The sequence below is a fragment of the Lucilia cuprina genome, chromosome 3 (genome assembly GCF_022045245.1).
Source record: "Lucilia cuprina isolate Lc7/37 chromosome 3, ASM2204524v1, whole genome shotgun sequence".
Lineage (NCBI taxonomy): Eukaryota > Metazoa > Arthropoda > Insecta > Diptera > Calliphoridae > Lucilia > Lucilia cuprina.
The window spans coordinates 62,682,054-62,696,774 of NC_060951.1; the positions used below are offsets into that span (position 1 = coordinate 62,682,054).

At 30.3% G+C, this 14,721-nt stretch overlaps 3 protein-coding genes across 4 annotated transcripts in view; 2 read left to right on the forward strand and 1 right to left on the reverse strand.

The window, feature by feature from the left end:
* The window catches only part of LOC111689566 (type-1 angiotensin II receptor-associated protein), an 11,493-nt gene extending 9,635 nt beyond the window's left edge, over positions 1-1,858 (reverse strand). Inside the window, exon 1 of the mRNA XM_023452034.2 lies at positions 1,324-1,858. Coding sequence (XP_023307802.1) covers positions 1,324-1,380 — 57 coding nt within the window. The 5' untranslated portion in view covers positions 1,381-1,858. The remainder of the gene's footprint in view (positions 1-1,323) is intronic.
* Positions 1,859-3,762: 1,904 nt separating this feature from the next.
* Positions 3,763-5,522, forward strand: LOC111689567. Its single transcript, XM_023452036.2, has 2 exons — positions 3,763-3,931; positions 4,004-5,522. The coding sequence occupies exons 1-2, from the start codon at positions 3,872-3,874 to the stop codon at positions 4,688-4,690; spliced, it is 747 nt and encodes a 248-aa protein (XP_023307804.2). The 5' UTR covers positions 3,763-3,871; the 3' UTR covers positions 4,691-5,522.
* Positions 5,523-7,023: 1,501 nt separating this feature from the next.
* LOC111689564 (sialin) lies at positions 7,024-11,300 on the forward strand. Of its 2 annotated transcripts, XM_046946925.1 has the most exons (3): positions 7,024-7,713; positions 9,341-9,343; positions 9,448-11,300. In XM_046946925.1, exons 1-3 carry the CDS (start codon positions 7,410-7,412, stop codon positions 11,007-11,009), a joined length of 1,869 nt encoding a protein of 622 aa, XP_046802881.1. In that variant the 5' UTR covers positions 7,024-7,409; the 3' UTR covers positions 11,010-11,300. The 2 variants fall into 2 exon arrangements, with proteins under 2 accessions (XP_046802881.1, XP_023307800.2); XM_023452032.2 differs by lacking the exon at positions 9,341-9,343 and having other exon boundaries at positions 7,025-7,713.
* The last annotated feature ends 3,421 nt before the right edge of the window (positions 11,301-14,721 follow it).

The window sequence follows — 14,721 nt, forward strand, 5'->3', positions numbered from 1 at the left end:
CTAGAACTGAACTAGACCTGAACTAGAACTGAACTAGAACTGAACTAGAACTGAACTAGAACTGAACTAGAACTGAACTAGAACTGAACTAAAACTGAACTAGAACTGGACTAGAACTGAAATAGAACTGATCTAGAACTGAACTAGTACTGAACGGAATCGGTTCCATTCAGTAATAGTTCAGAGTAATATTTGCATTAGTTTATTATTCATACAAAATCAAAAACTGATTCTTAAAATTTAGTTCTTAATTAAATATTTAAATATATTTGTTATTAAGATACAATATTAACAGATTATAAAACAAGTTTTTGTATTTAATAAATAGAATTTTATAATTTTTCTAATAGTTAATCAATTAATTCAGTAAAAAAGTAAAATATGTCCAAGAGATTGGACATTGATTTGTTTTTGGAAGCGAAAATTAACATTGTTAAAAAATTGCTTGTTGTGACTAAAATGGAAGAAATCGGTAAAAAATACATTAAAACCAAATGTCCGTTCGACAATTTTTTTTCAAAATGTCTCAGTTCCTAGACAAGAAAATGGCTAAATTGATGAAGACAAAGTAATAACAACATTTCCAAATGATTTATGGATTTTTAAACCAAATTTATTGAACAAGTTTCTTAAAAAATATTTTGGCGTTGAAAACAAATAAAATTCCTTTATTTTAGAACAAATAAAAAACCAAGTATTTGTGTATTTTTAACAAAATTCAAAATTGAAAATAAATTTTTAAATTTTCTAACAAAACAACAACACATGCGAATCTAGACATTTGGACAACAGACAAATTTTCCCAGAAATAAAATATTTAGCGCAAACTAGTGAATAAAAAAATCAAATTAAAAAACACAAATACAAATTCAAAACGCCATCGGAAATGGCATGTGGCGGTGGTGTAACTAAAATGAACAAACGAACAAACAGATTTTTTTTAAAACCCCACCAAATTTAAACAAAAAGAGGTCAAATCAAATTCAAAAATAGTAACTGCAATTGCAAGTTGTAAATTTCAAATTGGCCACTGACACTGCAATGAAAATAATAATAAACGAGAACAATGCAAAAAAGAACACCACAAGTGGATAAAAAAAAATAGGAGAGCGCTTAGAGGCAGAGAGGGAGATTATGACTGACTGACTGACTGACTGATCTATCGTGCAAGCTGACTAATTGTTTATTATGACTGATTAATACAATCAAATGTTTCAATAAAAAAACGCCCCGTATTTTGATTAAGAGTAAATTCTTATGTACACTTTTTTAGCAAAATCTATAAAAAGAAGTTTTTAAAATTTGAAAATAATTAAAATTTACCTTTATGCGCACGGCGGGAGATCCCATTAATTCGTTGATACTCTCCATGATTGTCATATTAAAAGACAACAACAAGTGTTTTTGTTTTAAATTTGTTGTTTTTTTGTTTTTTAAACCACCACTACTTTAAGTGATGATGTTATTTTTTTATTTTTACTTTTTTTTGCAAAATAATTTTCTCGCTGCTTCTTAATATCACCAACAACCTAAATTTTTGTTTTGTAACTAACAGCTGGTTGTTATTTTTGCAAAAAATTTTAAAATTTTTTTTTACTATTTTCTCTCTTTTTTATTTTCAACTAAAGCATCAAACAATTAACAATAAATTACTAATAAATTTGCACAATATGTTGAAATGTTGTACTTAATTATTATTTTGTTGTTGTTTTTTTTTTGTATTATTTTTTCAAGAATTAAATGCACATCAATTGAAAATACGTTCAAAATACCGATTTACTCTGTTAAATTTTAAGTAAATAGCTGAAGAGCTCACTAATCAAAAACACACACTTGTTGGTAGGCCGTTAAATGAGAACTAAACTAAAGTGAACCGTTTTTGAATTGAACTGACTAAATTAAGTAAACACAAGTAAATACACTCAACGAAACGCAAGTAAATTGAAACACAAAACAAAATATGCTGAAAATGTCGTAATCACAATTAAATACAAATAAAATTATAAGAAGTTTGTGTGTTTGTGTTCGTTCATTCTTAAGTCATCAAACAACTTAAGTTTGAGGGGTGTGGGGGTCATGCTAAGGGGCTTAAATTCTTAATAAAGTGGTATTCAAAAGGAAAGCATTATTATTGTATTAAGAGTATTTTTTGTTCCTCATAATCTTTCACCAATTTTGTTTAGAACTTTGCAAACATGTGACAGTGTCTAGTGAAAAATTTAGACAGGAAATAAAATTAAGCTGTTTTTTTATTTTTACTATGTGGCAGCATTAGCTTAAAAACTGTTATAATACACATTCTAGTAATTTTTTGTTAACAGTATTGCCATTTGATTTACTTTCATAAGCAGGGTTTTCAGTACTCTAAAGCCGGGGGTCAACACTACGCGTCTAAGCATTACGTGCTTTTCATACCTACTTCGCATTATACGATTCAATGTACACGCGACGCTTTTCAATATATTTTTTTTAAATTTCGCGTTTTTGTACAGCTCTTATTAATTTTTTCATCATTAAACACATCATTTTATTAAAATTTAAAAATATGCATTAAAAAAAGAATGTAAAATATCAAAATTAGCTGACATGTTCGTGCGCCGCTTGTGACGCTTATAAAAATAGAAAGTAGATCTACTTTCAGCATTCTATGCGTCAAGGCGTTCTACGCTTTTGTACAAATAGATTGATTCTTCTTTTTGGTGTGGAACAACAGCATCCTATTTCGCCGACGTCTAAGTGTCGTCGCCATAATCTTTTATTATAAATAATATAAAATTATAATTATTATATTATAATAAAAATTCGGTGATCTGTTATTTAAAAAGTAGTGTAATATCATTTTTGATTTAAGCCGAATCAGCATTTTCAAGTATCACTTGCACTTATGTGTTTTAAAATACCGAAAATATAACGTTATTTTAATGAAAATTTGTCTGGTAACACCAAATCAACTTGATACAGAGTTGTCTTTAAAATGTCAGTATGAATCGTGTAATGGCGCTTAAAGTGTGTTAGTGAGAAAAAGAGTGATAATTTATTAAATAACAATGAAAATAAGGTGTATTAAACTATAGAAAAGATTTAAATATTTAATTACAAGTGTTATAAATCGAAAATTATATAAATCAAAGGTAAGTTAGATGGATAAAGTTAAAAAAACTTTAAATAATATATTGAATTTTTTTTTGTTTATATGCATATGTGTGTTGGTGCGTATGAATAACAACGGCGCCATTAAATTAAAAAAACGCCGTTTGTTTAAGCAAATGAGTGGCGGCATTATAAACAAGACCAGAAATTAGTTTAAATTTAAAAAAAAATGCTTTTTAAAAAGGCAAATTAATTTGACCTTTTAAAAAGCAATTCTTATAACTCTTTATAAGAAATTTTCTTTAAAAACAAATAAAAGTTTTTTATAGCAATTTATAAATAATCAAATTTGATGTTATAAAAGATTTGACGGCGTCGAGTCTTACCCGTTTATCGGCAAAGGGATTCTTTGTTTTCATGTTATGATGGCGGTGTTCATGACATCAGCTGGTGGTATTTTTTTCTTGTTTACAAAACCAATAAGAATTAAAAATTTCTTGAAAGTAAAAATAATAAGGAAAGTAATCAGATAAATCTGTTATTAAATGTCTAAGCAACAAATATTTACATTTATTTTACTGTTTTATAATAAATGTAAAGCAAGTTTTTTCTGAAATTTAGAAACACCTTAAAATATACCTAGTTTTAGTTAAATATTTTATACTTGGCAACTCATTACCTGTTTAGTTTTATTATTTACCTTTTGTGATAACAAGTTTTATAAAATTCCCAAAAATTGCATTTAAAATCTTGCATTTACGGCACAATTATTAAAAAGAATATGTCTACTGCACTAATTACTAAGGAATTATTCAACAAGATGGATTTCAATGCCCCTATTGTAAGTTATTAAAAAATATTTACAAATTACTAAAACTAACCTCAATTTTCATTATCAAAACAATAAAATTAGGCAACCAAAGCAGCTGATACTAATAAAGGTAACAGCTCACAACCCACCGTGTTAATAGTGTTTGCCAATAGTAATATTAATGCTGCTCTCTACCATTTAAACAAATCTTTGGAAAACCCTTTTGCAACTAAAGCTATTGCCTCCGTTTTGGTGCAAGAATCAATAAAAAATGATTTTGTGGAGAAACTAAAACAACAACTTAAATCATATCCAAAGGAAGCAGTAAACAATAATGAACATTTTATTAAAGCTTTAAGCACGGCCCACAAATTAAGTGCCCAACTTATAAGTGTTGATCAAAAGGAAACTAATGTTTATGCTCCCACATTAGTATGTGATTTCACCCATGAACAATTGGGCTCTACTACACCCTCAGGAATAGTTACCCTCCACACTTTCCGTACTGCTAAAGAAGCTATTGCTTTAGTCAATAAGGAATCGTTGAAATTTACTTCGGTCTCTATTTGGCATGAAAATCATAGTTATGCTTATGAATTGGTGGCAGCTCTTAAGTCGGAAAACTATTTTATCAATTGTTATCAAGTGCCTTTGAACGGCTTGCCTAATAATGTTGCATTGGGTAATAATTATGTGAATTTGGATAAATCCTATCATTATGAAACATTACAACATGAAGGCGTACAAAAGTGTATTGTATTCCCCATTGGCAGTATATTTGCTAATTGAGTGAAGGTTTCTGTTAACTATGTTGATATTTAAAGATTTTTTTTACGATTTTCTTTTATACTAATAATAAAGTTATATAATTTGTTAAATTAACTTCAAAAGTTAATAAAAAGTTAATGAATTAAAAAAAAATGATTTTTTATATAAAAATTTAAAAAATATATAAACGTATGTTTAAAAAATATATGTTTTAAAATATAAGTATAAGAGATTTCATTTCAACAGAGTATCTCTTACGGAAGAGCATAACATTATCATTTCTTATTTTGTTTTCACGACGACAATTTTTTATAAACCGTAATTGTTAACGTTGTTTTTAAAATATGATAAAAATTAAAATTTGCAATTGTATTTTCCAAAGTCGGGCAATTGTTTAATGTTGATCTTAAATGTGACTACATACTATTGTTTAAGATAAACAATCATATAAAATTATAATTCTTTTTGTAGGCGTATAAATTTAAAACGTGTCATAATATTCAGCATATTTTTAACATTTTTTTATAAAGATTTACAATGTTTTGCTCATCACACTCTCATCTCTAAAAATAGTCTATAACAATTGTTTTATCTATGTATTTCTCTTAATCCCAACTGTCTTTACAAGAAGAATTTCTTTTTAGAAATATGGAATTTCTTCGACTTGGGCTGTTTCACATTTAAGAATTTTATTATCTAATGCTGAGAATTTTACAGAAATCCTTCAGGCTTCATAAATAATTTTAATTAATTTGCGATATTTAAGATAACAAATATTTTTATAAATAAAAAAACTAGTTTTGATGATTTAATACTTTAATAAACTGCATTAAATGTTTAAACTTATTACTTAGTCATTCTTTGTTTTTTTTAATGCATATTTATTTCCTCATAATAATAAATTACACTATTGTTTTTATACTTACAATGGAAATGAATTGAGAAGTGTATTGATTATGTTAAGCCGTTTGTAACACAAATAAATATTGATCGTAGATCTACGAATTTAGGAATTATTTTGAATGGTTAGTTCAGACTATTGTCCATGTTGCAGTTCTGACAAAAGATAAAACTACATTTTAGATTATAGACAATACTACAACTAAAATTAGTTTATGGTCCTTACAATAGACTAGATTATGAACTAGAAAGCAGATCAGACTATAGTTAAAGCTATAGACTATAGACTAGACTAGACTATAGACTAGACTATAGACTAAACTATAGACTAGACTATAGACTATAGACTAGACTATAGACTAGACTATAGACTAGACTATAGACTAGACTATAGACTAGACTATAGACTAGACTATAGACTAGACTATAGACTAGACTATAGACTAGACTATAGACTAGACTATAGACTAGACTATAGACTAGACTATAGACTAGACTATAGACTAGACTATAGACTAGACTATAGACTAGACTATAGACTAGACTATAGACTAGACTATAGACTAGACTATAGACTAGACTATAGACTAGACTATAGACTAGACTATAGACTAGACTATAGACTAGACTATAGACTAGACTATAGACTAGACTATTGACTAGACTATAGACTAGACTATAGACTAGACTATAGACTAGACTATTGACTAGACTATAGACTAGACTATAGACTAGACTATAGACTAGATTATAGACTAGACTATAGACTAGACTATAGACTAGACTATAGACTTGACTATAGACTAGACTATAGACTAGACTATAGACTAGACTATAGACTAGAATATAGACTAGACTATAGACTAGACTATAGACTAGAATATATACTAGACTATAGACTAAACTATAGACTAGAAGACCTTGCTCTAAGTCATAGACTTGTCAAAAGAATAGACTGTAGTCCGAACTATGGACTAGACTATAGTCCAAACTATAGACTAGACTGTAGGCTTGACTCGACAAGACCACATAATATAGTCCAGTCTATATACTTGACTATTATATTTTAATTTTAACTATAACCTATAGTTTAATACTCTATAAGTTTTAATGGTGAGCATAAGTATTCAATTCTGCACTGCCGATTATAACGCTCTTACTTACTTGTTTGAATTTGTGTATATTTTGTTTTGCTCATGACTTTTTGCCACCACCAAAATCCAGTGACTACTCACTCACTTACCACCTCCCCTCTGACCTTTTGTCTAATCTAACAACAAATACTAGTACCTGCTCTTCGGCTCTTCTCTTCGTTTGTAATGCCCTTCTCCACACGATTTGCTGGAAAGAGTAAGAAAAACAAAACTATAACATTTTGTTAGATTTTTCAAACATTAATAACAAAACAGAAAAATTGTGTCGTGGCTTTCTCAGGTTTCTAATGGGAATTTCGTTTAGTTGCTGTTGTTGGTTGCTCTGTTACGTTTCGTTGTTGATTTCTTGCTCTCCAAAGTTGTGTGTTCATTTGTGCAGTAAAATATATATTATTTTTAATTTGTATTTTATTTCTAAACAATCACTTTAAATGTTAAGACATTCATACATTCGTTCTATTTAATACAACGTTATACATAATTACTGCTGCTTAATATTACTACTTTATACTTGATTTACAAAAATGTATTTTTATTTTAAAAGTGCTTAAAGAAACTAAAGAGTTTTTTTTAATAATAAATTAAAAGAAAAGTGTTTATAAAACAAAGAATAACGAGGTAAAAGGAATTTTTCAAAAACTACAAAAGGAAATAAAAGGAAATGCTCAACTTTAGGAATAAGAAAAATGTCATCAAAACAAAATAGTGTAAAAGCAGCAGAAACAGAAACAGCACCAGTTGTAACAGACATATGGGAACCAGATGTTCAGGCCACACATCACGATTTCATCCATAACCATGGAGAACAAGAACATAGTAGAATGTATGTCAATGATTTCCACGATGAGGAACGTATACAATTTCAAAGAGAAATAATGGCCGCTGGCAAAGATTCCCGTTTTGAGAATGAAGACGAAGATGAGGAAGAGGATGATTTATATGAGGGTGATGGTTTATTGGATACACGCACATTAATTACCAATAATCAGGGTAAGCAGCTACTACCTACAACGTAATTTATTTTTACAGTTGTTGTTAAAATAATAGCAGTGATAAACAATTACAAAACCAACTTTGTTTACAAACATATTTACTTGTTTTTAACTGTGTGTAACTGTTTTTTTGTGAAAGTATGTATTTAACAAAATTTATCTTGAAATGATTCATAAACAATGAACTTAACTTGTGTTAACTTCGTTATTAATTGGTTTCTTTTTTGTTAATATTTTATATGATTGTCTTCTGCAGAAATTCTACAATTCGTTCTAAAGTTTAATTTAAAGCAAAACAACAATTTCAAAACATTTACCAGTTAAAATTATTTTAAATGTGTGAAAACTTCTTTTTTAAAACAGACCTTCTTTAAATTTACTTCTTATAAATAAAACAAAAATGACTTAAAAATATAAAAAATAACTTTAATATGTGTTAAAAATTAATGAGCGCAAAGAGAGTAATTTTGCAATATGTTTTAAGCTCTTTTATGGTTAAAATTGTTTGTATCTTCACGAGAAAAGTTTGGATTTTTATTACAAACTTTTAACGGTTTAACTACATAATACTAAAAGATCAGTAAAGTAAATGTGTGAGATTATAAAATTTGTTTTTTTTTCTACAAATGACTTTATAGACTAATTATAGTTTAGTTTCCATAGTTCGAACTTAAGTTTAGTCTATAATCTGAACTAATCTGTAGTCCAGACTATACTCTAGATTATTGTCTGGCATGTAGTCTAGTCTATATATTTTAGTATGTAGTCTTGTCTGTAGTCTTGTATATATTCTAGCTTATAGTATTGTGTGTAGTCTAGTCTATATTCTGATCTGTAGTCTACTCTATAGTCTGACCAATAGTCTGACCAATAGTCTAGCTTATTGTCTGGCCTGTACTCTAGTCTATACTATGGCATATAGTCTGGCCTGTAGTCTGACATATAGTCTTGTCTATTTAGTTTAAACTATAGTCCAGTTTAAAATCTAGCCTATGGTCTACTCTGTAAGCTAAACTATAGTCAAGTGTATAGTTTAGCTTATAGTCTATATAGTTTAATCTTTAGTCTAGTCTAAAGTCTGGCCTATAGTGCAGTCTATAGTCAGGCCTATAGTCTAGTCTATAGTTTACCCTATAGTCTAGTCTATAGTTTGCCTTTTAGTCTAGTCTATAGTTTGCCCTATAGTGTAGTCTATAGTCACGCCTATAGTCTAGTCTATGGTATGGCCATAGTTTAGTCTTTAGTTTAAACTATAGTCTAGTTTAAATCTAGCCTATGGTCTAGTATGTAGTCTAGTCTATAGTCTAATTAAGAATCTGGCTTATAATCTACTCTGCAGTTGGCCTAGTGTCTAGTCTACAATCTGGTCTGCACTATAATATAGCCGTAGACTATTGTCTTGACAGTAGTTTATCCTACAGTCTGGTCTATAGTTTAGTCTATAATATGGACTCTTTTTAGCCTGATTTATACTCTAGATTATTCTTCAGTAAAGCCTATAGTCTGGATTTTAGTCTAGTTTATATTTCTCTTTCCCCCGTGGATCCGCGCCTTCTATAGGCTAATAGACTACACTAGACAATGTACTACACTTTAGATCGTTCAGATTATAAACTGTATTCCAGATAGTTCTACAAAAAGCTCAAAACCAAGACTACTGCTATTATTTTAAAAATAACAACTCTTTTTTACAAAAAAAAACTCAAACTTATAGAGCATTTTTGAAACCTAGATAATGATGATGACTGCATCAATGCTCGCACAATCTTTGGACTAATGGGTTTCTTTGGTTTTGCTGTAGTCTATGCCATGCGTGTAAATCTATCAGTGGCCATAGTCGCTATGGTTAATCAAACGGCCATACCTTATGACAACGACAACGGCAACAATAACAACTCCTCCGATATAATAATGGACGATACTTGTCCCATGGATGATGTTATGAAAAATAAAACATCTCTACTACCTCAAGGTGAATTTGTCTGGGACGAAGAGACACAAGGCCTGGTGTTGGGTTCCTTTTTCTATGGCTATGTTTTAACACAAGTCCCTGGTGGACGTATGGCTGAATTGATTGGAGGCAAATTGATCTACGGTTATGGCGTACTAATAACTGCTCTCTTTACTTTACTAACGCCTATAGCTGCCTATTGGAATTTACCGTTTTTAATTGTGGTACGTGTTTTAGAGGGCATGGGAGAGGGTGTTACTTACCCGGCCATGCACGCTATGTTGGCTCATTGGATTCCCCCCTTGGAGCGTAATAAATTTGCGGCTGTTGTTTATGCGGGCTCTAATATTGGTACTGTTATCTCTATGCCTTTAACGGGATGGCTGTGCTCTTTGGATTTTATGGGTGGTTGGCCATTGGCCTTCTATCTGTTTGGTATAGTGGGCATAATATGGTTTATATTCTGGATGTTTTTGGTCTACGACAAACCATCGATGCATCCACGCATAAGTCGAAAAGAAAGACTGTTTATAGAGAGGAGCATACGTTTGTCTCAGCAATCCAACAGTAATCGTTTAGCGACAGCCTTCCACAATGTTAATGATAACGATGATGACTATATAATAGAGAGAACAGCGGACGAACATAATCGCATACCCTGGTGCTCGATTATGACCTCAATACCTCTGTGGGCAATATTGATTACCCAGTGTGGACAAAGTTGGGCTTTTTACACCCAACTTACCGAACTGCCCACTTATATGAGTAATGTTTTACACTTTGATATACAATCCAATGCTGTACTCAATGCTATTCCCTATTTAACTTCCTGGCTGGTGGGTATTGGTTGTTCTGCTTTGGCTGATTGGCTGCTGGAGAAACGATATATCACTACTTTGAATTCCTATAAATTTTGGAATTCCGTCTCTTCCATTATACCCTCGTTGGCCTTAATTGGTGTGGGTTATGTAGGCTGCAGTTGGCAGTGGGTCACCTTTATGCTGGCCGGTGTCGGCTCATTTGCCGGTGCTGTTTATGCTGGCAATCAAATGAATCACATATCTTTGAGTCCGCAGTATGCCGGCACTATGTATGGCATAACTAATTCGGCAGCTAACATTTGTGGATTTTTGGCTCCTTATATCATTGGCACCATCATCAATCATAATGAGACATTAACTCAATGGCGTAAAGTATTTTGGTTAGCTGGTGGTTTAAATATTGGTGGAAATCTCATTTACTTAATCTTCGGCAGTGCCGAAGAGCAAAGCTGGTCTCGCCCTGAAGGTCTAACAATTGGTGCTAGAAATATTGCTGCTGCTGGAGGACATTTAACAACGTGATACATTATTTTAATGATGTGATGTGATGTTGATGTGTACCTTATATATTTTTTATTTTATTTTTTCAAAGAAAGAACGTGTGATATATAAAAAACAATTATCCCGGTCTGGCTTTGATAGCAATAGTGTGACTGGGGTAAGAAAAAAAACGAAACTGTAACAAGAAAAACATACTTGATAGTATTTTAATGTAATATTCCTTAGTTAAATGATTTTAATAATACATACAATTAGTTGTTCCTATAATTAAAAGAAGGAGATGAATCTCTTCTTTGTTTTTATTACGACAAACTATGTAGTTTTATTTCATTCTATCTCTTATCGTTTTCGATGTTTTCACTCAAAAAAGTGAATTTTGGTAGGAAATAAAAGTGATCACAAATTTCGCTTGTTTTGTCTCTATCTCTTACAGTTTTCGAGATAAATGGACTTTTATGTTTTCACTCAAAAAATTGAATTTTTGTAGGAAATAAAAGTGATCACAGATTTCGCTTGTTTTGTTTCTATCTCTTACCGTTTCCGAGATAAATAGACTTTTATGTTTTCACTCAAAAAATTGAATTTTTGTAGGAAATAAAAGTGATCACAGATTTCGCTTGTTTTGTCTCTATCTCTTACCGTTTTCGAAATAAATGGAATTTTATGTTTCCACTCAAAAAAGTGAATTTTTGTAAGAAATAAAAGTGATCACAGATTTCGCTTGTTTTGTCTCTATCTCTTACCGTTTCCGAGATAAATGGACTTTTATGTTTTCACTCAAAAAAGAGAATTTTGGTTTTTGAGTGGAAATTAAACTGATCTATTTCTTATCGTTTTCGATGTTTTCACTCAAAAAAGTGAATTTTGGTAGGAAATAAAAGTGATCACAGATTTCGCTTGTTTTGTCTCTATCTCTTACAGTTTTCGAGATAAATGGACTTTTATGTTTTCACTCAAAAAATTGAATTTTTGTAGGAAATAAAAGTGATCACAGTTTTCGCTTGATTTGTTTCTATCTGTTACCGTTTCCGAGATAAATAGACTTTTATGTTTTCACTCAAAAAAGTGAATTTTGGTGAGAAATAAAAGTGATCACAGATTTCGCTTGTTTTGTCTCTATCTCTTACCGTTTTCGAGACAAATGGACTTTTATGTTTTCACTCAAAAAATGTTAGGAAATAAAAGTGATCACAAATTTTACTTGTTTTGTCTCTATCTCTTACCGTTTCCGATATAAATGGACTTTTATATTTTCACTCAAAAAATCGAATTTTGGTGATAAATAAAAGTGATCACAGATTTCGCTTGATATGTCTCTATCTCTTACCGTTTCCGAGATAAATGGACTTTTATGTTTTCACTCAAAAAAGTGAATTTTGGTGAGAAATAAAAGTGATCACAGATTTCGCTTGTTTTGTCTCTATCTCTTACCGTTTCCGAGATAAATGGACTTTTATGTTTTCACTCAAAAAAGTGAATTTTGGTGAGAAATAAATGTGATCACAGATTTCGCTTGTTTTGTCTTTATCTCTTATCGTTTTCGAGATAAATGGACTTTTATGTTTTCACTCAAAAAAGTGAATTTTGGTGAGAAATAAAAGTGATTACAGATTTTGCTTGTTTTGTCTCTATCTCTTACCGTTTCCGAGATAAATGGACTTTTATGTTTTCACTAAAAAAAATTGAATTTTTGTAGAAAATAAAAATGATCACAGATTTCGCTTGTTATGTCTCTATCTCTTACCGTTTCCGAGATAAATGGACTTTTATGTTTTCACTCAAAAATTTGAATTTTAGTGAGAAATAAATGTGATCACAGATTTCACTTGTTTTGTCTCTATCTCTTACCGTTTCCGAGATAAATGGACTTTTATGTTTTCTCTCAAAAAAGTGAATTTTGGTGAGAAATAAAAGTGATCACAGATTTCGCTTGTTTTGTCTCTATCTCTTATCGTTTTCGAGATAAATGGACTTTATTATATATTCACTCAAAAAAGTGAATTTTGGAAATTAAAGTGATATGTCTCAATCTCTTACCGTTTTCGAGATAAATGGACTTTTATGTTTTCACTCAAAAAAATGAATTTTGGTGAGAAATAAAAGTGATCACAGATTTCGCTTGTTTTGTCGCTATATCTTACCGTTTCCAGGATAAATGAACTTTTATGTTTTCACTCAAAAAATTGTATTTTTGTAGGAATTAAAAGTGATCACAGATTTCGCTTGTTTTTTCTCTATCTCTTACCATTTCCGAGATAAATGGACTTTTATGTTTTCTCTCAAAAAAGTGATTTTTTGTAAGAAATAAAAGTGATCACAGATTTCGCTTGTTTTGTCTCTATATCTCTTACCGTTTCCGAGATAAATGGACTTTTATGTTTTCTCTCAAAAAAGTGAATTTTGGTGAGAAATAAAAGTGATCACAGATTTCGCTTGTTTTGTCTCTATCTCTTATCGTTTTCGAGATAAATGGACTTTAATATATTCACTCAAAAAAGTGAATTTTGGAAATTAAAGTGATCTGTCTCAATCTCTTACCGTTTCCGAGATAAATGGACATTTATGTTTTCACTCAAAAATGTGAATTTTTGTAAGAAATAAAAGTGATCACAGATTTCGCTTGTTTTTTCTCTATCTCTTACCGTTTTCGAGATAAATGGACTTTTATGTTTTCACTCAAAAAAGTGAATTTTGGTGAGAAATAAAAGTGATCACAGATTTTACTTGTTTTGTCACTATCTCTTACCGTTTTCGAGATAAATGGACTTTTATGTTTTCACTCAAAAAAGTGAATTTTTGTGAGAAATAAAAGTGATCACAGATTTCGCTTGTTTTGTCTCTATCTTTTACCGTTTCCGAGATAAATGGACTTTTATGTTTTCACTCAAAAAAGTGAATTTTGGTGAGAAATAAAAGTGATCACAGATTTCGCTTATTTTGTCTCTATCTCTTACCGTTTCCGAGATAAATGGACATTTATTAAAAGTGATCACAGATTTCGCTTGTTTTGTCTCTATCTCTTACCGTTTCCGAGATAAATGGACTTTTATGTTTTCACTCAAAAAATTGAATTTTTGTAGGACATAAAAGTGATCGCAGATTTCTTTTGATTTGTCTCTATATCTTACCGTTTCCGAGATAAATGGACTTTTATGTTTTCACTCAAAAAAAGTAAATTTTGGTGAGAAATAGAAGTGATCACATATTTTGCTTGTTTTGTCTCTATCTCTTACCGTTTCCGAGATAAATGGACTTTTATGTTTTCTCTCAAAAAAGTGATTTTTTGTAAGAAATAAAAGTGATCACAGATTTCGCTTGTTTTGTCTCTATCTCTTACCGTTTCCGAGATAAATGGACTTTTATGTTTTCACTCAAAAAAGTGAATTTTTGTCTGAAATAATGTTTTCACTCAAAAAAGTGAATTTTGGTGAGAAATAAAAGTGATCACATATTTCGCTTGTTTTTCTCTATCTCTTACCGTTTCCGAGATAAATGGACTTTTATGTTTTTACTCAAAAAATTGTAGGAAATAAAAGTGATCACAGATTTCGCTTGTTTTTTCTCTATCTCTTACCGTTTCCGAGATAAATGGACTTATGTTTTTACTCAAAAAAGTGAATTTTGTTGAGAAATAAAAGTGATCACAGATTTCGCTTGTTTTGTCTCTATCTCTTACCGTTTCCGAGATAAATGGACTTTTATGTTTTCACTCAAAAAAGTGAATTTTGGTGAG